At 36.5% G+C, this 25,070-nt stretch overlaps 2 protein-coding genes and 1 long non-coding RNA gene across 3 annotated transcripts; 2 read left to right on the top strand and 1 right to left on the bottom strand.

The window, feature by feature from the left end:
* Window positions 1-5,085: 5,085 nt before the first annotated feature.
* LOC120085189 lies at window positions 5,086-5,913 on the bottom strand. The gene is made up of 3 exons (XR_005483847.1): window positions 5,671-5,913; window positions 5,502-5,587; window positions 5,086-5,407 (listed from the first exon to the last, which is right to left on the bottom strand). It is a non-coding gene; the product is annotated as an uncharacterized LOC120085189 (long non-coding RNA).
* A 10,436-nt stretch (window positions 5,914-16,349) lies between these two features.
* LOC120084727 lies at window positions 16,350-19,936 on the top strand. Its single transcript, XM_039040544.1, has 5 exons — window positions 16,350-16,531; window positions 16,663-16,768; window positions 18,686-18,817; window positions 19,529-19,622; window positions 19,719-19,936. Exons 1-5 carry the CDS (start codon window positions 16,350-16,352, stop codon window positions 19,934-19,936), a joined length of 732 nt encoding a protein of 243 aa, XP_038896472.1.
* Window positions 19,937-20,137: 201 nt separating this feature from the next.
* LOC120084728 lies at window positions 20,138-23,398 on the top strand. The gene is made up of 4 exons (XM_039040545.1): window positions 20,138-20,287; window positions 22,806-22,964; window positions 23,009-23,194; window positions 23,249-23,398. Exons 1-4 carry the CDS (start codon window positions 20,138-20,140, stop codon window positions 23,396-23,398), a joined length of 645 nt encoding a protein of 214 aa, XP_038896473.1.
* Window positions 23,399-25,070: the final 1,672 nt, after the last annotated feature.

The raw sequence follows: 25,070 nt of genomic DNA on the forward strand, positions 1-25,070 counted from the left end.
CTTGAGTAAGATAAAAGAATCTCCAAAAAACAACTTCACATCTCCCACTGCTTCAGTTGAAATGACTTCACCTGTGCCCACCTTGAAAGTTATCTCATATTCAGAAAGTATTCTCCAAGAATTAGTTTCCTATAGAAAAGTACAAACATGATTAGCGGCACCTGAATCTAATATCTAGGTAAGGTGAGAATTTTCCACTATACATATTTCAACAACTAGTAAATCATATTTACCTTGTTTATTCTTTTCTGCTTTCTTTTCAGCCAGATATTTTGGGTAATTACGCTTCCAATGCCCAACCTCTCCATAATAGAAACATTTTCCCTTGGGAGTTTTGTTTTTGTTTTTCTTTGCAATGGTTTTCTTTTTCCCTTTTCCTTTCTTCTTTATTTGTATGGTGTTATCCTTAGAAGAAGAAGAAGGACCAACTTTCTTATCATCAATGGGTTTCGTACCAGACGTGGACCCTTTGTAAAACTTCTTCGATTTGGAAATAACATTTATTTCTTTTTCCATGAGTTTCATCATAGATTGATAAGTTTTAAATTCATTCAACAACGTTGTTAAGTAATAAGTGATTTTGTTCATGACAGCATTTGTCCTAAACGACAGATAGCTCTCAGGAAGAGATTCAAGTATCATGCTCACTTGACTTGTTTCTCTATCATAGCCCCATGAGCCTCCATGATGTTAAAATGGACCATCATGTCGAGAACGTGTTCTCTTATGTTGGTCCCATCCTTCATACGTGTCATATACACACATTTGATGGCTTCATGTCTAACAGACGATGGCGGTTGCCCGAACATCTCCTGTAATGATGCCATGATCTCACGAGCTATGGGCATGACCTCATGTTTCTTGTTGAGTACATCAGATATACTCGCCAAGATATAGGCCCGGGATTTTTCATTTTGGGTAGCCGTTGAACTTGGAACTGGAGGACGCTTCTCCGTTAACACAAACTTCAAATCGTCTACTATTAATATTGTATTGATATTTGATTTCCAATTCGAATAACCTTCTCCGTTAAATTTGTTAGAAGCAAGCAGTTATATAATCAAGTTCGACATTGCTGAAACATTTTAAACAAACTCTATTAAATATGCATCTAAATCCATTTTAGCAAAACTAATAAAGTACCCAATAAATTCTTATTTATTTGCAACGATACTTTAGTGATTTAGAATAAGTGCTACTGTGGGGCAGTCAATAATTCCTTCACAGGTTTATGAAGGTTTATGAACCGATATGAGTTTGTAACCATATTTTATAAGGTAACATTTTAATTTAACGTTTAAAAATAGTTGTTAACCTAAGTGAGCATGCAACTGTTCTTTGTTATGGATTTTAAACGTCTAACCAATTTTATAACAACTTACAAAATTTAGACATGCTTAACATCCACAACATTCAACAAAGGTATCTAACATAACTATTATATTAAACACAACCCTAACATGCATACTATATATTATAACAATTATAACATACTTTCAATGCATATAACATGCTTCCTACGGTGGGGTTTTAAATCTACATGGTATACTATATGCATATACATGAATTATTTAGTTATCACATATATCTTATGCATAAACAATTAAATACTAACTGTTATGGTTTTCATTTTGGCATAAACAAGCAACAAATAGCTAACTATTATAAACAGCTTCATAACCGTCTTTGAACCGCTCGAACCGCTCCAAACCGAACCCAAACAACTTGAAACGGGCTGGATGAGTCTGAACCGGATCAACAAAGCCTGAACCGAACCAACCAAAACCATTTGAGGCTGAATCGGATTGAACCTTGAGTAAACCAGTTGAACCAGCTACTCTCGGTCTAACCTCAAAGTGCTACTAAGGTCGATCGTGTAGCGCTGAAGGTAATTGTCTAGTGTCATCGCCTTAGGTTGAGAGGAAGTACACGATCGCTTAGTGTTTGCTGAGAGTTAAATGATCGTTTTGCTCTATCTTATAGGACTGGACGATCGCTTAGTACCATCACCGTGCAATCGCTTAGCTCCATCGCATAGTACTAAGCAATCGCTTAACACCATCGCCCAACGCATTCAAGTCATCGTTTAGTATCTGCCGCAGCTAGAGGATGGCTTAACTCCATCGTATAAAACATCATCACGTCGCATAACATTTATCTATACGATCGCTTAGCTTCGCGACCAAACGATCGCTCGGTGCTATCACATAGCACTTCATCGCATCGCTTAGCGTGCATCTAGCTAAACGATCGTATAGCACCATCGTTTAGCAAATTCAGCATATCGTTTATCTCACGAAAAAGCTAAACGATCGTGTAGTGCTATCATATAGCAAATAAATGCATCGTTTAGCTCGATCGTTTAGCGTTCAACATCACAACGACCAGTGCATATTACTAAACGATCGTCTAGCTCTTCTTCTCATCGTGTAACATCTGGAGCTAAACGATCGCTTAGCAACCGAACCTCAGCAACAAATTTGAGCAGAAGCTGAAAATACTGGAACAACAACTCAACCTCCTTTACTTCTTTCTTCAATTACATCTTAATTTCAACTCTAATGACTCCAAATAAATTATAGACTCTTGCTATCACATAAATGCTCATCAAACAAGAGCCAATTACAAATTTAATTGAGAAATTAAAGAGAATTAAGATACCAAACTTAGAAAACCATAGCAGTGCATCAGTTTCATATATCTCATGAAAAACACCCACCTTGCCAAAATTAGACCGAATTAAAAGCTTAAAAGATGCTCTGATACCAACTGAAAGAGTTAAATAACATGCAACAGAAGTATAAAGGATCCATAAGCATTCAAACTCACTAATTTTGGCAAAAACTAAAGCATGCTTTTCTAAAAAGAAGGTTTTAAGATCATACCTTTGATGAACTCTCCAAGAAACTGAGTGTACAACAGTAGTCTTCACTTGATATCATTGTGAACCACCTCAAAGCCTTCCTTAATATGCTCTTGGATCTTTAGGCAGAGTTGTGAGACTCAAGAACAGCTTGAAAAGGTGAAGAACTAAGAAGAACTCACAGCAGCCGGACAAAGAGGACAGTCTCTTCTCACAGAAATTTTCTCTAAAAAATTCTGCATTAATTCTTCTCAAATGACTCTAATCTTCTTTATATATTATAAATGAACATGCAAAGAAGTGAAGTGCATGAATTGCAGCTCATGCTTGGAGAATCAATGAAGAGAAGATAATGGTCTTTGTGTGAGCATGAAGATAAAGGTAATGGAAAAAATTCAATCTCCATTTTGTGAACCATGCAAAACAATTTTCATTTTTCTTTTTAAAACATAAAATGATTTCTAAACCATTTTAATTCAAAAATGATTTTCTTAAATTAATTTCATAAATTAATTTAATATCAAATATTAAATTAATTTTTGCACAATAATCATCTTCATATATTTAAATCATATTTAAATATATATTCTCTTGTTCTGTTTAATTCGAACGTTTCAAATTAATTTATCAAGCTACCCTAAAGCTTAACCATTTATGAGCTAGTAGGGGGACCTCGCGGACCTACAGATCATAGGCTCCAACGATTCGAGATTAATCGGCTAAACTCATTAGTCCGATCTAACTCCCGTTCGTTAATTAATGGGACACTCCACTATAGCTTATAGTTGAACTCCCTTCACTATAGATATATTATGTCCACTTAATAACCATAATTAGTAAGTCGATTCTTCACAGGTTGTTCGTAATCACAACTTGGTCAAAAATACCATTTTACCCCAGTGACTACATCTTGTTGCTTAAGTTCTTACTGATCCTCTAATGAACAATTCTGATTTATAATCTCTATGAATCAAATCATTTCGCTATCATGAGAAGGTGGGGCCCCGATTGTTCAAGATTTGGAATCAGTACTTAAGAGAACAACCTATCTGCTAACCCTAAATAGGGTAGGAGTGAATTCCATCTTGCAAGGCTATGTCCCCAACTATTCATCGGTCTTATCCCCAAAATGGTAAGCTTATTGAGCAGTATTGTTGGACTACTCTCACCGTTTGCAGATCAAATGATAATCTCGTACAAATAGGAGTTCATAGCTAGCTTAGGATTAAGATTGAGTTAACCTAAGTTATATATTAAATGAAATAGTCAGTTTTAACAGGAAACCGTCGTTATAAAGAAAAGTGACTATTTTCGTGGTCTATATGCAAACTTATTGCATAGGATGCCCTCACTCTCATGTCTCAACATGAATGATTTGTGGATCACATCATTTATAGCACCTTATAACTTCTTGTAACAACTACAGAGTGAGCTGCATCGAATAGTGTTACCAGCATGAAATACCCAATTTCATCCATATACTTATTAGACCATTTAGGCCATATATTGTCAACTTGATTCTTTTTATGTCACTACATAAAGTTACAACATTATGACTATAGCCAAGGTTGCATTTATTGGATTTTCATTATAAGATGCAAAATCAACAAGTCATTATTATTGATAAAATAGAATGTTTAACACGAACTACGAGTTCTAGGACATTTCCAACAGCGTCAATATTCTAGGACTCTAAATACTCTATTAATGTCTCCTCATTAGTGTAGCCTACCATTGTTCATGTGCAAACAAAAATATATTTGTTATACAACAATACATAGGTTGTGAAATGAAAAAGAAGATACATATTTACATGATTATTCCGTATCATAAAGATGTTCATGAGACTCAAACTCCTATCAAAAGATGATTGTACATCCTCTTCCTCGTCATTTATGAAGTCATCATTAACTCGCTGGATTATCTATTCTTCTACGACTATAGGATCAACATCAACTTTACATAAATTGATATCGTTAATTGATTCATCGATTATACAAGGAATACTGTTCACAACTTCTAATACCTCAAGTTGGTCATTTTCACATTCTTCTACTTTTTGCATGTCCCACATATGCTTGTTTTGGATTACTTGCCCCACTTTCCAATTATTACCATATTTGGGATTGTCGAGGTAAAACACTTGTTTAGCTTGGCTAGCAAATACAAAAGGCTCGTTAACAAACCATTGATGAGTTGTATTAATTGATATATACCCTAAATCCATGTGTACTCTATTGGTCTTTTTAGGGTTTGTGTCGAACCATGTACACTTAAACATAATTACACGTCTTCTCTTGGCATAGTGGAAGTACAAGGCTTCATTGATAACACCATATAAATTATGGAGATCAACTCCACCTTCACTTTCTGAAGGCACCATGATCCTGCTATTTTGTATACTCTGACAATTATCACGCTTAATACTATGATAGCATACTCCATTAACATACATCCACTGTACGAGCATACTTCTGAAGTCAGTCCCATCGCTAGTGAATATATATCATCTGACATATCTCCATTTTCACGCAATGAAAGAACCTGTTAATTCAATATAAGACACTAGATCTTAAAAACTAATGTCATTCACATTAATTCAATGGAATTATTACTTGTCTTTTAATATCATACTTACATGAGATTTGAACCAATTAGGAAAGCCTTGTTGCGTATGAATCATCCTGACTTTGAGCTTCATGTCGAATTAGTCACAAATATTTCCTATAAGAAAGAGAGGTGTTTCAATTTTCTATTTCATAGTTTGTATCGAAATCATCAATTACAATAGAATGTTCAAAACATACCTCCGATAAGATTTTATTTCCATGCAATTGTTCAAGATGTACCAATGTGCACTACATTTCTCTTCTCTCGATAATGTCCTTTGGTGCTCCTAATGGTCGCACATTTTGTCTAAACATTGAAAATTCACCACATATCTTATTCTATGGAAGTCTATCATCATTTCTATCATCTCGATTGAACCTCGTCTCAATTCTAGTTATGTTCTAAGAACAAAATACCAATGATTCATTCATCATATATGCTTTTGCTATAGAACCCTCAGGACGTGCTTTGTTTCTTACATATTGTTTTAATGTCCATAAACTTCTTTCTATAGAGTACATCCAACTATAACTAAATGAACCTGCAACTTTTGTTCATAGGGAAAATGGATTGCTAGGTGCACCATTACATAAAAAAATGGCGGTGAAAATATCTTTTCTAACTTACAAAGTTGTTGGGATCGGTGTCCTAATTCTCGCGGAGTCTCGTAGTTTGTAATTTATACACATTGTTATGACTAAAATAAGAATTATTTTATTTGACATTTACTCATATCCAATACAAGAAGCTCCATAGTTATTGTTGAAAACTTAAGCATATATATGAGATATACACGTGGATCATGCCTTAAGTGATAACCTAAAAAAGGTCTGTAGTATAAGGATCAATGAGGGAAACCTGATCCTGGTGACACTACGGATATGACCCGCTTTTTAGAGGTATGTAAATGTTGTAAACTACTACAGATGGTAGATACTGACCATTCTTGTGGAGACATGCGAGCGAGGGTGTCCTATACAAAGAGTTTGTATAAGATCGAACCATAAATGACTAGTCTCTGTATATTAACGCCGTTGATACTTGAGACTTACATCTCACCTAAACGATCATAGGTGACATAACCTCAATCCTGAGTGTTTTGGGAACTCCTGCCTTTAAGGGTGATCATTTGATTAATATGGGTGAGATTGGCCAAATTTCCAACCTAACATGCCTACCATTTTTGGGACTTGTCTGATTTGGGAGCTGAAAACTCAGTTACACAAGATGGAATTCACTCCTTCCCCGAAGCAGGGTAAGTAGATAGGTTGCTCTCTTAAAGGTTGATTTCGGGTCTTGAACATAGTAGCCACAACTTCTCTTTGGAAGAGAGGACTCAGTCATAGTAGGACTATGACTTATGTTCATTAGAGGGATCAATGGTACTTAAGGAGTTAGATGTAACTATAGGGGCATAATAGCTATTGGCCCAACTGTACTTACGAGCGATCTGTGAAGGGTTATCACACTTTTGATTGGTTGATATGGACATAATATATCTGTAGTTAGGAGAGTTCAGCTGTCGGTCTTTAGTGGAGTGCCTGGCAGTTACCGAATGGTGGATCCTGTGACTAAAAAGTTTAGTCAGTTATTCACGTACTGTTGGATCTTCGAGCTACAGGTCCATAAGGTCCCCTTGGTAGCCTAATGGATCCAAGTTGAGAATCAATTCTTGGTGTTGATTTGAAATGTTCAAATTGGCAAGAGGTAATTCAACTATATATGATATGATCGGTGTGATGTATGAGATACATCAAGTGGAGGATTAATGTAAAAGAGATTTACATTAAGTACTATAAAATAGAAAAAGAGATATGGTTTATATGTTTCATGAGATGAAATATTAAAACTATAAGTTATAAATATACTATGGTAAGTTGGTTATCATATATATTTATAATAATATTAATTATTGGATAATTATCTCTTTTTCTCTAATAACCAATTGAGTGGGAGGTTATTGGTGGTTTCATGGTAATCGTGAGATAAAAGGAAAAATGTTTTCCTAAATTTAGTAGTTGTTGCAAGAATTTCCATTCTCGAAAATTACTCACAGAAAGTCTGTCAAGTGGATTAGATTCACTAAACGATAATTGAAGAGAGACTAAACGATCGTGGAGTGACACTACACGATAGTTCACTTAGCTGGCCTTTAGCTAAACGATCGCGGAGCTTTTGCTAAACAATCACATAACATTTGTTAAACGATTGGGTATGGTCTGTACGATAGACTTTGTCATCTCTCACTTGCTCAATCGTTTACATGATTGTTCTTCCTCCGGTATCGTTCTCTAACCAAGTCCACATAGAGCCCACACTTCTAGATTCTCATACTGATAATACCAAGGTAGCCATTGTGGTGGTGTCGTACTCAACTCGACTAAGTCAAGGTTTTTGGAGGCCGTTCGCCGTGTTCGTGATCTTGGAGTTCGCTGTGTTTAAGGTCACTATTGATCATGCTATGTTGCAGTCGTAGTGTTCGAGTGTTCATGATTGTTGTCTTGTGAATTGTACGAGCGTTCGAGATCAAGGGTGTTTGAAGATGAGTCTTCAAAGGTATTATAATCTTTCCCTTGATCTTGTTGAAAACATGTTGTAATTTCGTATTATGCATAGCCTGTAAGTTTTCGTTTCTTGATTGCAATTTTGTATGTTCAAATACAAATGAAATTTGGAACAATCATTCTGCTACTCCCGGAAATCATGTCTGATTTCCTTCAAAAGTATGATTATATTGTCTCCTTGTAATCGATCCAAATCCCCTATAGATCACAATTTTTTTTTGCATAACTCAACAACAACAGTGGACACATAATTTTTTAAGTATGCTCGAATACCAATTGGAAGAAGCCTATGAAGCAGAATATGTGAGCCATGAGTTTTTAGCTCCCATAGCTTTCTACCTTTCTCACTCACACATCTTGATATATTTGATACAAACCCATCAAGAAATTTTAATGCTTTCATCCACTTAAAGAACGCAACCTTGTCACTACTAGTCAATGTGTATGCAGCGTGTGGCTTTACAACTTTATCCCCTACCTTTTGCAAGTGTAGTTCTTTTCATATTTTAGATCTTCTAAATCCAAATGAGCATTAGTTGTATCCTTATTCTAAATCCAGGCGAAGTAGCTACTCTCGACGGTTGTTTGGACAACCGTCGGGAGAACTCTAATAAAATTTTCTCGATTTTTTTTTTTTTTTACAATTGAACCTCCCCCAACGGTCAAATAGACCATCAGACGAAGTAAGTACGCCCGATAGTATTTTTGACAACCATAAAAAAAAACTCTAATACAAAATTTTTAATTTTTTTGACGGTCTAGAAGACCATCGGGATTAGTAGGCACACTCAACGGTGGTCCAAAAGACCGTCGGGAGAGTTGACTTATCCCGACCCTTGTCAGATGCCTGTCGGGAGATGATTTTGTCCCGACACTGTAGTAATTCCATTGGGAAAAGTAGGAAAGTCCGATGCTTTTTTCTCCATCGAAAAAAGATTTATCGGAAAAAACCAAAATTCTTTTAGTGATAGTAGACATTTCTTTAAAATTGGAGGGTAATATAGGAATGTAAAAATTTTCCATTATCCCCATTTTTAATATAGTAGAGATGTATTACTATCTTACAAGTCTCTCTGTAACAATATATTGTCGTCATTGTTTCAATATTGAAGTTGACAAAATGGTTCTTTTGAAAAAAAAAAAACAAACAAACGTAAAGCACATTGATGAAATTATTGAAACCTACCCTAAAATTTAAGGTATTTGATATGATTTGATTTTTTTTAATATACTAAAAGCATGTCGATGAAATTAATTTATTTTTAAAACATCAAAACAATACCCATGCAAATAATATAAAAAGAATACATGGAAAAAAAATAGTTATATAATTGACCTAAATTCTTTCCGAAGAAGTTAATAGTTGGACCAATATATTTTACAATTTTATTAAATATGAAGAGATATAACGAAAATATGGAAACAACTTAGACATCTATTCCTTTCTCCAACATGAACATAGTCAATTAGTATAAAAGATAGACACTATCGACCAAGAAATCAAAGGTTTGAATTCATCATCCCATAAATATTGTTAAAATAAAAAATTCTATTCCTTTCTCTCATATTAGAAGTTCGAATTCTCACGCATCTTTATTAGTGGACCGAAAAAAATACCCATGAGAAGTTTTATAATTAAGAATCTAAAATGATATAGTAGCAAGAATAAGTTCAATATTTGACTCTTGGGGTGGTCAATCAATGTTTGACTTGGAAAAGCTATGCAAATATTCTCAAAGTTGCAAAGTGATAATGGCATCCAATCATATCAATATGTCAGGCCAACAAAAAAAAAAAAAAAAAAAAAGCTTTTGTAAAACTAAGTATACCACTCAATTTGAAGTTGGATTTTCTCATATGATATTATGCAATTTTTTAACATTAATTAAGTAGAAAGAGAGAGAGAGTCTAGAGAGAGGATGACATTAACTCTTCAATTTAAATTGTTTTACCTTTTAAAATTAAAAATTATTTTCGAAGTCATTTGGTTTTAGTTTTCAATTTTGTTTGTTTTTTTCTAATTATAAACAAATCAATGAAAACATGAAAAAGGTTTTAATACTACTCTGGTCACTTTTGGTTTTAGTTCATTTTAGTTCTTATACTTTTAAAATGATCATTTTGGTCCCTATACTTTTATTTTTTATTCATTTTTGGTCTCTATACTTTTAAAATGATCCTTTTGGTCTCTATACTTTCAATTTTTGTTCATTTTGATTCCCGTATTTTCAAAATGTTTATTTTGGTCCTTGTATTTTCAACTTTGGTTGATTTTGGTGATTCAACTTTGAAAAGTAACAATTTTGATCCTTACAAATGAAGTAAAAATGAAAATGAAAGGATCAAAATGGTCACTTTTGACAGTACAAGGACCAAAGTGAACATTTTGAAAGTTCAAGGATCGAAATGAACTAAAATTAAAAGTACAGAGATTAAAATGACTATTTTGAAAGTCTAAGGATCAAAACGAACTAAAACCAATAGTATAGGAACTAAAGTTGTACTTAAAAAAGAAGAAGAAGAAGAAAAGAATAAGAAAAAAAGGCATCTCTCTTCCTATATCTTTCGTCTTCCTTGCCTTCCGCTTTCTTGAATCAGTCTATTCAAATTTGAAATTAAATTTGCTTCCCTTAAATTATTCTCTAGTTTTTCAGACTAGTAGAGTGAACAAGTATAGAAAGAAGCACATCTTTGACTTTTGGATTGTGTAATGAAATCTAGGTCTTTCAGCTTTTATCTAATTTTTATTTTCTTCCTTTCACTCTCAAATCTCAAATTTAGTTTTCCAACTTTTATTAAATTTCATATTAGCATTCTAACTTTTTTCCACTTTCTTACATCCAATGGTATAACTACCGATTAAATTGTAAAATGGAGCTTTGAATAAATTGATTGTTGTACTGTGGAACGGCTTCTGCCTTAAAGATAAATTATTACACTATTTCAACGTTAAATCATTTGTTGTCAAATACTCTTTAAGGTTAATACAACATTCTTCTTAGATGTGTATTCGTCATAGAAGAATTCAAATCAAGTAGAAACTTTGCTCAAACCAAAAGAATGGAAAACAGAGAGAGACAAACTGACAATAAAGTCCATTTTTGAAGAACTTAGACGACTACTTTTTAAAGGACCTAAAAAAAAACATTTTTCAAATCTGAATCAAATAAAGAAAAAAGTTTTACATCTAAATTAATTATAAAAAACATTTTCATATCTAAATTTTATGGAGAATACATTTTCAGATTTGAAAAATTAAATACTTAAAAATATTTTAATGCGAGACAAAAAGAAAAGACGGATTTTGATAGTTCCTTTTGAAGGGAACGAATCCCAATGCGAAAACGAATTGATTGTCTCTGTATCAATGAATTCTTTTTGGAACAAACTCAAAAACAGAGAAATAAACAGAACAACGATAAAATACCTAAGCATGTTGTCTAATAAATTACATATAGAAGAAGGAATAGAAGACACTTACCCTTGAAGACACTCTTCACTGAATTTCCTCTCCAAGCCTCGAAGAGTCTCCAACTCCTTTGCAAAAAAAAAAAAAAAAAAAAAAAATTACATATAGAAGAAGGAATAGAAGACACTTACCCTTGAAGACATTCTTCACTGAATTTCCTCTCCAAGCCTCGAAGAGTCTCCAACTCCTTTGCAAAAACTCAACGTACAACAAATCTTCTCACAAATCGTAAGAACATTTCTCACGTACAAAAACACTACCAACCAGACTTCCATGCTATTTTCCATTAAAGAATACAAAATTGTTGATTCCTTTTAAGATTTTTTGGGAGAGGGAGAGTTTCTTCTTGAAATTAAGAGAGATTGAGATATCCTTCTGCGTTAATACGTTGCTGTAACATTTACAGCAAAAGAGAGATTGACCATACACACATCGTGTGTGGAGGGAAGTTAAAATAACTCCATTCCATTTAATGTATAATAACTCCTTTTTGGGAATATTGTTATCATTAATTAATTTAATATATATATATATATATATATATATTAAATCCAATTTAATATATATAAATAAATTAACAACAATAATCAATTAACAATTAAATATCATATATTTAATTTCATTTGAATCTTATTCAAATGACTGTGTGTGTGTCTCAAATTAAACTTTACATTATAATATATCACATACATTAATTCCCTATAGATTATCATTAATAAGGAATAATTCGATTTCTCTGGTACTTGATTAATTAATTAAACTCTTTAATTAAATTAATCAACTTCCAAATTAATTGCCGATCACTCCACTAAAGTCCGACAGTTGCACTTTTCGCACTATAGATATATTTCTATGCCCGTTGGATATAACCAATCAACAGTGTGCTGACCTTTCACAAATTGCTCGTAAGTATAGTTGGGAAAAAATTATCATTTTGCCCCTGTACTTACATCTAATTCCTTAAGTACCATTGATTCCTCTAATGAATAACAAATTATAATCCAATATAATCAAACATCTTTCGGACCAAGAGAGGGTGTGTCGTCATATTATTCAGGCTCTAAAATCAGCCTTTAAGGGAGCAGTTTCTCTACTTACCTTAACACCAGAGAATGAGTGAATTCTTCTTGTGTAGCTGCGTTCCCAGCTCCCTAATCAGACAAATTCCCAGAATGGTAGGCATATTGAGTTGACGAAACTATCCACTCTCACCCATGTAGATTGATAACACTTGAAATATGCTATCTTCTTCCACTAAACTCAGGGTTGTTTAGCTACTTAATTTGGTTTAATTGATTATTTTGTAGGACTCGAGTGTACAAGTAGACGGATTAAGCGTTTGGGACTTAAAGATATAAAATAACAAAATTAAAAGCTAAATCGATAAAAAAACCAGAAAGGCTGCTGCATTGTCGAGCATCACAACGCTGCAAATAAACCTAAGTTTGAAGCTAGGTTGACGCTGTAGGACAGAATGCTTGAATGCAGGGTAGCGTCGCAATGCTGCCTTAAGCGTTGCAACGCTCCGAAAAATCAAGGATGAAACCGTTGCAACACACTCCAACACTGAAACCTTGACACTGTAAGACAGAAACGGTAGCGTTGCAATGCTCCTTTAGAGCGTCACTATGTAGTTTAACGCGAATCCCAAGTGCGCGCGGTGCAACTCTCTCCCTAGTGTTGCTACGGTAGTTTTATAAAAGGAGAATTTTGGTCCAACTGAGGGGAAGAGATCGAGTACACCTAATTGTGAATGTCGTCACTCTGCCTTAGCCTAGTTTTAGCCCACTTTTATACCAAAACTCTGAAAAGAATTCTTCCCCTTGCCAATTGTATTAAGTTGGAGTATGTTTAGTGGCTAAAGGGTAAGAACTTAGCTTGGGTTTGTTAATTTAATTTGATTCCAATTTAATTCTTGAGACTGGTTTTGTAATTTCGTGAGTTTTAATATGAATTTTATGAAATTTATCTCGAGCATATTCTTCAATTTTTTTGTATGGGATAATCTGACAAATTAACTATGCATGTTAAATTGATTGCTTTGATTCGCCCTAATTTGTAATCGTTAGATAATCATCACCTAGAAGCAGGAGTTAAGAAGGTTTGTTGTGTTAATTTGGGATTCCAATTAGTAAGCATTTACTTTCTAACTTAGATAAATTTCAATCAATTAATTAGTTAGACGATGGAAACTGATTAATTGGCTTAGCTTTGCCTTGAATCTTATTGACTGTTGATTAATTGATTGGTTAAGGATTCTTGCTTTTCTCTTAATCAACTTGATCTTATGGACTATCATTTAGGATTCTAATCGAGTAGACTAAGTTTTAATTTAAATAATCTCATGTATATTCCGAGTAGTCCATGATAGAATTAATGAGGAATGAATTGAATTATAATTACCCAAGCTAAGTATTTGTTTGATAGTAATTTTTCTCAATTGTTTACATTGCACAATGTTCGCTTTCACAATTTATTTTAACAGTTTTCACAACCCCCCGGTTACTTCCTACAAGTTTCAACCTTTTTAGGAATCCATATTTGGCTCTCTGTGGTTCGACCCCGAACTTGCTACTTATACTACTAGTTAGTATAAAGGGTTTGTTTGGTGCATATAAATTCATTTGCACGGTCGTCTTTCGGGAGCGACACTGTAAGATACGGTCCGTCAAATTGGTGCCATTGCTGGGGAGCCAACGAAATCCTTAATTATTGAAACTTATAGTATTTATCCTTGCTAATAAATTTTCTCTTTTGGTGCATGACCCACACTCCCAAGGGTGCTAGACAATTGTACTTTGCAAAGATCTATAGAGAAGAGTGGAGAATCAGAAGAGAAAGGAGACTGCAGGCTGCTCTTGATAGACAAATCCGTACGGAGACATCCCTAAAATTTTCCCAGTAATGGCCGAACGAGAAAAGACCTTTAAGGAGCTTGCAACCCTTGACTTCACTCAGCAACCTTTGTGCATTGCCTATCCTGAGACAACAGGTAACTTTGAACTTAAATTTGGCTTAATTCACTTACTACCTGCCTTTCTGGTCTGCAGGGCGAAGACCCGCACAAATATTTGAAGGAATTCTATGTCGTGTGCGATGGAATGAAACCCAATGGGGTGACCCAGGAGCAGATCAATATGAGGGCATTATTCCCCCTTTTCATTGAAGGGAGATGCCAAGGAATGGCTCTATATTTTACCGTTTGAAAGCATCGCGTCCTGGGAAGAACTACAGAGACAGTTCTTGGAGAAATTCTTTCAAGCATCCTGAGCTGCGAGCATTAGAAAGGAAATTTACAGCATAATGCAGTTTGATGGAGAGACCCTTCATGAGTATTGGGAACGATTCAAAAAGACATGTGCTAAGTTCCCCCATCATCCGATCTCAGAACAACTCTTGATCCAGTACTTTTATGAGGGACTGATGCTCCTAATGCAGACATACAAAAGCAGCATAGATGCAACTGCAGAAGGAACATTAGTCAATAAAACCTCGACTGAGGCAATGAACCTGATAACTACTATGGCAGCAAATTCTCAACAGTTTGGAACTAGAGTTGCAGTCAGTGTAAAGTCCGCTAATAAGGTAACTAAACTTAAGAAAGAAATATTTGACTTAGTTTCGATTGTGAAACAGTTGGTGAAAGTGCAGATTGGACAACCCACTACTGTTTGCCAAGTATGTCGTGGAATTGGCCATTCAGCTGACGTTTGCTCAAGTGTTCTACAAGGAGAAATTCTTGAGGTGAATGCCGTTGGAGGCTACAATTGTAATGGACAAAATAGACGGCAGAACCCATTTGGTCAGACCTACAATCTTGGGTGGAGAGACCACACAAACTTTAAATGGGAAGGACAGAATGAGCAGGCTTAACCTAATCATGGAGCTTCGTCTGTTTCAAGTATGTCCTTGGAAGACATTGTTAAAAGTATTGCTGACAACTCTTTTAAATTTCAACAGGAGATACAACATTTTCAGCAAGATACAAAGAAAGCCATTGAAGCTTTGGGGACACAAGTCTCATCGCTAGCCACCTCTATGAGCAAATTGGAGAGACAGTCTGGCAAACTTCCGTCCCAGCCTGAGTCAATTCTTAGAGAGAATGTTAGTGCAATCACATTGAGGAGTAGCAAGGAGTTGGAGCCGCCCGTTGAGTCAGTAAAAGAGCCAGAATTGAAGAAACCAGAAATTCCTTCTTCAGATCAAACCATTTTGCCACCACAAAACAAACAGGGAGTGTCTTCTCACCCTTATCCCCCTTTAGATGCATATGTACCTAAAACCCCTTTTCCTTCTAGGCTTGCTAGGCCAAAGGAAGCAGTTGTAAACAAGGACAAAGAGCTTTTGGAGATGTTTAGAAGGGTTGAGATAAATATACCTTTCCTTGATGCCGTTAAGAAAATTCCCAAATATGCCAAATTTTTTAAGGATCTTTGCACGAGGAAAAGACAAGCCAAGGAAAAAGAGTGAATGGTGGTAAGTCAATCCGTATCTACGATCGTACAGAAAAACTTGCAAGAAAAACAGAAGGATCCAGGTATGTTTTCTCTCCAGTGCATCATAGGCAAAAAGAGAATTGATAAGGTCATGCTAGATTTGGGTGCATCAAGAAATGTTATGCCTTATTCAATTTATTAAGAATTAAAATTAAAGGACTTAACTGAAATTGGAGTTGTCATACAATTAGCAGATATGTCATTTACTCACCCATTAGGAGTCATAGAGGATGTCCTACTTCAGGTCAATGAGTTGCTTTTTCCTGCCGATTTCTATGTTCTTAAAATGGATGAGCCCACATCCATCTCATCTACATCAATCTTGCTCGAGTGGCTTTTTTATGAAGATGGCTAAGACTAAGATTGATGTAGATGAGGGCATTTGGTCTGTCAAGTTCGATGGTGAGTTGGTCAAGTTTATTATTTTTTATGCTATGAAAACTTCCACCATAGGGCAAGTACATTCTTTGTGCCACATTGATGTGTTTGATTCTCTTAAGCAGGAGCTTAGAACTATGAGAGCTGTTAAGTAGAATATGCGGCAATTATGTTAAGAATTCATAAAAAATTGAGCTTGCGGCGTTTAGCATTAAGAATCTCAGCTAACTCATTATTATGCGTTATTTTGCATTCAATTGTCTATTTTTGTAGCTAACGCAGGAAGTGGACGCAAACGGGGAACCCAGACTACCACATAGATGGTCGCATGCAGAGAAAACTCTCCAGCGCAAAGGAAAATGTGTTCAATCAACGCATGGATGTTGCGGTAATCAGCCGTATGCGTCCATCGCATGAGAGTTGCGGTCGTCAAGCGATTGCGATCATCGTGTAGAAGTTGCGGTATTAAGTGAATGCGGTCACTGAATGATTACGGCTACACGATAACGCATACTAATGGGATCAACGCAAGGTTGGTGGAATGAATGCATCAACGCACCTACCTTGGGAAAATAAAAAGCCGATGTTGACATTTCACCTACCATGCCGTTAGCAGCAGAGATTCAGAAAGGACTAAATGCGCCGTGAATGTCAGATTTAGAGCAGCCCATTAATGCTGTCGACGATCCAGGCTTTATATAAAGAACCCCATTAGCAGAATTCCAACTTGTCCGGGGATTACCCCTATAGCCCAGGGTTTTCCCTTCGATTTAGACAAATGCGTGAGAAGAAGCTTGAAAGTTCTCCACCTCCTTCATCCATTCCAAGTGACGACCAGAGCCTTCGATCGAAGCTAGAACTCGAGAGAGTCAGCTCCACCGCCCATCCATGGCACCACCGACAGCCTTAACGCACATCCACTGGAAGCAAGTCTTTGCTACCAGCCGGTCATTTCATTTTCCCTTCTTTTCCTATATTGTATTGTATGAAATTTTGTGATTAAGGAATTAATAGATTTTGTTTTCAATGCATTTCTATATTTCCTTCGATTCCATCTCCATCTTCTTTACCTAGCATCTTTAACTTTCATTGTATCACCTAGTGAGATTGCTAGAGTATCGCATACTTAGTCATGTGGATTAGGGATATGAAGCATGTAGCAAACCACCGAGAGGTGTGCGTTGCGTGAGAATGTGAGTAAACCTTATTTGCTTAGTGTGAGGCTGTAGCAACGCCTGTCTATAAGCCAACGCAATGCTTGTCTATGAGTAAAGTCAGCAACAACCAACTGCCCGGGAGGGTAAGTGGTTGGTCGCATTAAGCAATGTATGTATTGTTCACTAGAGATAGGAATAATCTTATGTCAACAAAGTTCATGCGGTTACCTTGTCCTATGAGCGCGTCATTATCATTTAGGCATTCTTGAGAGAGTAGTCTAAAATCTAAATCTAAGACTCAAGAGAGCGGATTGGAATGCATAGGCAAGAATGAGGAACTTAGAGATAAGCTCCGTTTGCTGTCACACAACGTATGCACCCTACGGATAAGATACTGCATGCGTCCAAGAAGTAGGATATGGTGGTTGTAGGCGGTCATCTCGACACTTATGCATACGTACTACATACGTCCTAGAGTTAGGCTTAAGTGTGTGTGGCATGACAGCATGGCTTGCATTGATTAAGGTTGCTCTTGCGATCACTCTTAAGGGTTGCAATGAAATCATCTCCACATTTTATCTATTTTCCCATTCATTTATTTCATGTCAGGAGTTGTCGTGTATCTACCTCTCTTTCATATTCTCATTGCATTGTCTGTTAGCTAGGAGTAGGAGTAGAGTTAGCTTAGAAACCTCCCATCCATTCTTTTATTTAACCGCCGCATGCACATTACCACATTCAGCCAACTACAAGTCCCCGTGTTCGACTTCGGATCACCCGAGAAACTTGCGTTCCCATTATACTTGGCGTGAACGCAAGAAAACTTGTGACAGAACGCATGGTCATTGCACACATTCGTTAACGAATAGTCATTCCAATGCATGACCATCGACGCATGACAATTAACACATACCTTAAGAACATGCATCGCATATTGTGTCTAAGGGATTTTAATTGTCGAGTAATTTGATATCTAATTTCCCGTCATTAGGAGGTTATATGAGATATCTATGACAACGATGAGGATGACTTAGGAGATTAATCCCCCTTGGAGAGCTTGCCACCTTGTCCATGATAGAGCCGATAAGTATGCCCTTATGTTCTGAAGATGAATCTTCTAACAAGNGTTTGACTCTCTTGCGTAAGAGGTTATATGGGATGTCTGTGACGACGATGAGGATGACTCAGGAGATTTAATCCCCCTTGGAGAGCTTGCCACCTTGTCCATGATAGAGCCGATAAGTATGCCCTTATGTTCTGAAGATGAATCTTCTAACAAGGTGCTTCTTTCTATCTTGCAGGCACCTAAATTGGATATGAAGGAACTTCCAGACCACCTAAAGTACGCCTATCTAGGGAAGCTGAGACCTTGCCTGTTATTATCTCCAAGAACCTAATAGAGGAACAAGAAAAGTAGCTGGTTGAGATATTACAGAAATATAAACTGGCCATTGAATGGATGCTAGCCGACATTAAAGGTATTAGTCCCACTGTGAGCCTGCATCGAATCTCTTTGGAAGATGGAGCTAAGCCTTTTTGACAGCCTCAATGAAGTCTAAATCTTGTCTTGAATGAGGTAGTTATGAAAGAGGTCTTAAAACTCTTGGATGCAGGTATTATCTATCCTATCCCTGATAGCGAGTGGGTCAGTCCTATTCATGTAATTCCTAAAAAAACGGGTATTACTGTGGTTCAAAATGATGAGGGTAGTTTAATTTCTGTTAGGACCCAGAGTGGGTGGAGGATGTGTATATATTTTAGGAAATTAAATGCTATAACTAGAAAAGACCACTTCCCCATTACCTTTATTGATCAGATGCTCGAAAGGCTTGCTGGAAAGCCATTCTTCTGTTTTCTCGATGGTTTTTCGGGTTTCTATTAGGCCCCGATAAATCAAGAGGACCAACAGAAGACAACATTTACATGTCCTTATGGCACCTTCGCTTTCAGAAGAATGCCATTTGACTATGTAATGCTCTAACACCTTTCAGTGCTGTATGATGTCCATATTTTCTAAGTATATTGAAAAATGCATGGAGGTTTTTATGGATGACTTTACTGTATATGGAGACTCGTTTGCTAATTGTATGTCTAATTTGTCTAGGGTGCTAGAAAGATGAATTGAGTCTAACCATGTTCTGAATTTTGAAAAGTGTCATTTCATGGCCTCATGTGGCATAGTTTTAGGACATATAGTATCTGAGCATGGCGTAGAAGTAGATCCTGCTAAAATTGATGTTATTGCTAAGCTCCTTTACCCCACAAATTTGAGGGAGGTTCGTTCATTTCTTGGTCATACAGGTTTCTATCGTAGGTTCATTAAAGATTTCAGTAAGATTGCTCAGCCGATGACCTCCCCTCTCCAAAAGGACGTGGCCTTTGATTCTAATGACGAATGAATGAAAAGTTTTGATGTGCTAAAGAACACCTCGTCGTGCACTTCGATTATTTAGGCTTCTTGTTGGGACCTTTACTTCGAGATCATGTGCAATGCGAGTGACCATGCCGTGGGAGCTGTGTTGAGGTAGAAAATCGATAAGAAACATCACGTCATCTACTATGCTTCGAAGGCCCTCAATTCAGCTCAATGCAGCTACACCATGACGGAAAAGAAATTTTTAGCTGTTATTTTTGCTTTAGAAAAATTTCGCCCTTATATTTTGGGATTTGAAGTTACAGTTTTTTCAGACCATGCAGCTCTACGCTACCTGATCTCAAAGAAGGAGTCCAAGCCTAGATTGCTGAGATGGGTTCTTCTTCTTTAGGAGTTCAACCTGCAACTCCAAGACAAAAGGATGCGAGAATGTCGTTGTCAATCACCTAAGTAGGATTGTAGTAGAAGGAGGTTGCCTCAATTTTGGTGGAGACTTCCCTGACCACACTTTGATGCAAGCAGATGGTATTTCTTTGACTCCCTGGTATGTTGACATTGCGAATTACTTGACCACTAGTAAGTTCCCGCATGGGATGAACAAACATAAGCAAGATAAAATTAAAAGTGAGTGAAAATATTATGTTTGGGAGGATCCTATTCTGTGGAAGCTTTATTCAGATCAGGTAGTTAGGAGGTGTGTCCCTAATGATGAGTTCTTTTTTGTTCTTGAGTTTTGTCATAAGCATGCATGTGGAGGGCACTTCAGTCCTAAGAGAACCGCCAAAAAAGTCTTAGATTCTAGTTTATATTGGGACACAGTATTTAGGGACGCATATTTTGTTTGCAAAACTTGTGAGCAGTGTCAGAAATTTGGAGGGTTGTCCCGTAGGAATGAGATGCCACAATTCCCTGTACTTTTTGTGAGATATTTGATGTTTGGAAGATTTACTTTATAAGACCTTTTCCTTCTTCTTGTGGGTACAAATATATTTTATTGGCAATGGACTATGTTTTCAAATGGGTGGAAGTAAAGGCCATAGTTACTGATGATGCTAAAGTAGTTGCAGGTTTTTTGAAGACAGATTCTTAGCAGGTTTGGCTTCCCTAAAGCAATCATCAGTGATCAGGGATCACACTTTTGCAATAGAATCATTACACCCTTGTTGAAGAAGTACAGTGTCCAACATCGTATTGCCACCCCATACCACCTTGATGCTTGGTTTTATGAATTGGAAATATGGATGATATGCGTTGATGAAATTGTGTTGTGCACTCAAGTTTCCCCAACAGAAACCAAGTGTAAATTCCTCTGAGTTTCTTGGTAAGTCCAGGGTCGAACACAGGGACTTGTGAAAATAGATTGCGTTGGTAATTTTTGTGAAGAACTTTGCGATAACCGGATAAATAAATAAATTGTTGGGTTTGTAGTTTGCGTTGATGAAAAATAAATAAATGCGATGGAGTTTGAAAAGAGTTGGTAAACGGAAGATGCAATGAGTATGCGGTGAACAGGTTGAGAAAAGTTTTAGCTAACACTTCCTAGGATGCCTTCATGCTATGCGATCATGCAACATGCATAAAACAGTAAACCACCTCTCGGTGCGAATGCCACGACTTCTAAGGTTAGAACGCATGCAATATATACGCTAAGTCTATAGAACCTACACATAAGCTTCTATTCTTATTTATGCGATGATATAATGACACACACACAAATAAGGCGACCACATAATATCATTCCCATCTTTAGGATGCATGTGATGCAAGTTGACATACAAAGCTTATCTCTAAGTCCCTATCTCTTATTTATGAAGTTCTAATCTTGCTCTCTCGAGTCCAGATTCTAACCTAGCTCTCTCGAGTCATTAGGTTCTTTCTTTAGACTCTTTCTCGAGCAACTCTAAAAGGTATTTGGCATAACATAAATCAAGAAAATCGCAAGCAATGAACTTTCTGGGTCATGTTAGCTTAGTTTTCCTCAACCCATTCGACTAGTTTAGCTACTCATACGTGCTAAGAGAGTGAACAAATATAGAAATAGAACTTCCATTGTATAAATATGAAAATGAAGTACAAAATAACAATGCAAGTATAGAATAAAGAGCTTGGAAGCAATCTCTTGTTGCCCAGGCTTTTACACTGATTTCTACTCGTGCTCAAAAGATAATTTCGCTTTCGTGAGAGTCGACCCATTCTCTGCTTCTTCGCCTCAAGGTTCTCTCTCAAGTTGCCCTGAGCGATCTCTGACGTTACCACTCTTCTCTTGCTCCGCCTTAAAATGAAAGAAAACTGTGAACTTGTGGAACAAAAAATAGCTGAACTCGTGAACTGGTTAATTCGTCAACCCCTTTTTTGAAGAATGCCCTTGGTATTTATAGAGCATCCATGGTGAAAGGCAGCTTCTTTCTCATGGTTGTACAGATGAGAGGACTTTAATTCCTGACTGATGCGCCGAATAATTGTCACCGAAAAGCTGAATGTACTTTGTGACCATTATCGGCTGTCAACTTAATTTGGATTCGACTGTCATCAGCTTTCTGTCCCATTGTGATTGATTAGCCTTTCACCCAGATGCGCCCACCATGTTGCGTTGACCAAGTTGCTGCGATCCTTCTCGGGCGAATGTTTGCGAACACAATCATCGCAAAGCCTTGCGGTGAAGTTGCGCTCTACCAAAGATTTCCTAGGATGGCAATTCTTGCATTGCGTCAACGCATATTCTGCACAAAAATACAAAAATCAACTGTTCTAATGCGTTGAACGCATGCGACCGCAATATTATGAAATCGATGCTTAATGGATGCAAATTAACATATTTCATTAACGCAATCCAACATTGTTTAAGAACTTAGCACTATGATAATGTGCATTTCTGCTCATTATCACACCCTCAGACTAATGGGCAGACAGAGGCGTCCAACAGGGAAGTGAAGACAATTTTGGAAAAGGTGGTCAACCTAGGAAGAAAGGATTGGAGCCTCCGACTTGATGGCGCTCTATGCGCCTACAGGAAAACTTTCAAAACTCCTATTGGAATGTCCCCTTATCGAATGGTTTACGATAAGGATTGCCATCTTCCAGTTGAAATCTAGCACAGGGCTTATTGGGCTATCAAGAAGTGCAATTGGACTTAGAGGCAGCTGGGAAGGCCAGACTTTTACAACTTCAGGAGTTGGAAGAGTTGAGGTTAGAATGTTTTGATAATTTCTTGATTTATAAGCAAAAAGCGAAGGACCTTCATGACAAGATGCTTGCAGCCAAGGAATTTCAGGCAGGGCAAAAGGTACTCCTTTATAACTCTTAATTGAAATTTATGCCTGGTAAACTCCGGTCCAAGTGGATTGGGCCCTTTGGTGTTTCTCACGTTTATCCTTATGGTGCAGTAGACATTATTAATCTTGAGACAGAAAAATTCATCAAAGTTAATGAGCACAAGTTAAAGGTCTTCCATGATGGCGAGTCTTTGGACTCGCCGGTCTACATCTGAAATGAGCCATCACGGTTGACCAATCGACCATAAACATTTGTGCTATTTGGAGGTAGCGAGGATTTAAATTTACTTTCTTTCTAGGATTAGTTTTCAATTCAGTATTTTTCTCTTTTTTATTTTTCTCATTTATTGAGCCTAATTCTTTCTATTATTCTTGTTTGTAGGATTTTTGGGGAGAAAAAAAGCTGAGTAGAGTGCCTTACATCATTCCTTCACCTCATTGTTCAGGGGAGTATTCTGATCCCTCGTGCCCCATTTTTTTTTATCACACTGGGGAAAATGTGTATTTTAAAAGTTGGGGTTGGGTGTTTAAATTTTTGAGCCATTTTTTTCAAAATTTTTAGTTGAATTTTTATTGATGTTATTAATTGGGGTCCTTAAGTGTTGTACTCAGAAAATGCTTGCCTAATTGAGTTTGTCTTGCTGTTGTGTTCCTTGTGATGACTAGCCTATGACACACACGTAGGAATTGTTTTCGCATGAGAATAGGTTGAATGAAAGGGTGCATAATTTCCATGATGTTTTCGAAAATTCAGCATAATTATTTTTTTATTACATCTCCAAGCCCTTTGCATATCTATCTTGACCCTGTATGCTTGATTAGAATTGAATTATGAGATCATAAGTTTGTTGTCACTCTGATAGGACTTGTTGATAGAGATTAATCTTTTTGTGGTTCAATTTAGTAATGCATGCTTGAGATGTAATCCATTGATATCACTATCGCCTAGTTAAAAAAAAAAATATATAATTAGTTATTCATGTTTAGAGGTCTACTCATCTTCTGTAGAGAGTATGATTAACCAGGGGTGGCCATGACACCCGTGGTTTCCCTCTGAGTTAAAGTATCCTAGAGGAATGAGTAGGCTTAGGCACTTTTGAAGGAAAATTGGCCCGTAGTTGGATGATTCGCATGACACCCATGTGGGCAAACCAAAACGAAAGTTGATTTCCTGAATTAAGTTTCCTGAATAGCATGTGAAAAAGGCGATGGTGAATAGATTTTGACCAATCCAATGTTATGCCATTACCACTTTGAATTTAAAAAGCTAAATCAGGATCCTTTGAGCCAGTGTAGGGAGAAAATAAATGGAAACTTCATAAGGCCATTCCGAGCTCACTCTTGTTCAAAACAAATAACTTTGAGCTTGAACATGCATTAAAAAAATTTTAAAATGAATTTTCAAACTGTCCATGAAATGATGGAATGCTTTTTGATTACTTATTCGATAGAGATATTGATTGTAATTGACTATTGAAGCTTGAGTAGGGAACATTTTAGTTTGACAAACTGATTATTTTTGGCATGATTGCTTCTTTTCACTTTCTCGAGGACAATCAAGTATTAAGTTGGGGATGTTTGATAACACTTGAAATGTGTTATCTTCTTCCGCATAACTCAGGGTTGTTTAGCTACTTAATTTGGTTTAATTTATTATTTTGTAGGACTCGAGTGTACAAGTAGACGGATTAAGCGTTCGGGACTTAAAGATGCTAAAATGACAAAATTAGAAGCTAAATCGATCAAATGACCAAAAAAGGAAGGCTGACGTTGTAGGACAGAATGCTCGAATGCTAGGTTGATGTTGTAGGACAAAATGCTCGAATGCAGGGCAGCATCGCAATGCTGCCCCAAGCGTTGTAACACTTCAGAAAATCAAGGATGCCA

The sequence above is a fragment of the Benincasa hispida genome, chromosome 9 (genome assembly GCF_009727055.1).
Source record: "Benincasa hispida cultivar B227 chromosome 9, ASM972705v1, whole genome shotgun sequence".
Classification (NCBI taxonomy): Eukaryota; Viridiplantae; Streptophyta; class Magnoliopsida; order Cucurbitales; family Cucurbitaceae; genus Benincasa; species Benincasa hispida.

Bases quoted from the DNA above. Each gene is read 5' to 3' on its own strand.
- LOC120084727 (XM_039040544.1), top strand. From the start codon at position 16,350: ATGGCTAAGACTAAGATTGATGTAGATGAGGGCATTTGGTCTGTCAAG. The intron at 16,532-16,662 runs GTAGAATATGCG...TAGCTAACGCAG, and splicing joins AGAACTATGAGAGCTGTTAA to GAAGTGGACGCAAACGGGGA. The intron at 16,769-18,685 runs GTAATCAGCCGT...CTTGCGTAAGAG, and splicing joins ATCAACGCATGGATGTTGCG to GTTATATGGGATGTCTGTGA.
- LOC120084728 (XM_039040545.1), top strand. From the start codon at position 20,138: ATGACGGAAAAGAAATTTTTAGCTGTTATTTTTGCTTTAGAAAAATTT. The intron at 20,288-22,805 runs GTTCTTCTTCTT...TCACACCCTCAG, and splicing joins AGCCTAGATTGCTGAGATGG to ACTAATGGGCAGACAGAGGC. The intron at 23,195-23,248 runs GTACTCCTTTAT...CTCCGGTCCAAG, and splicing joins AATTTCAGGCAGGGCAAAAG to TGGATTGGGCCCTTTGGTGT.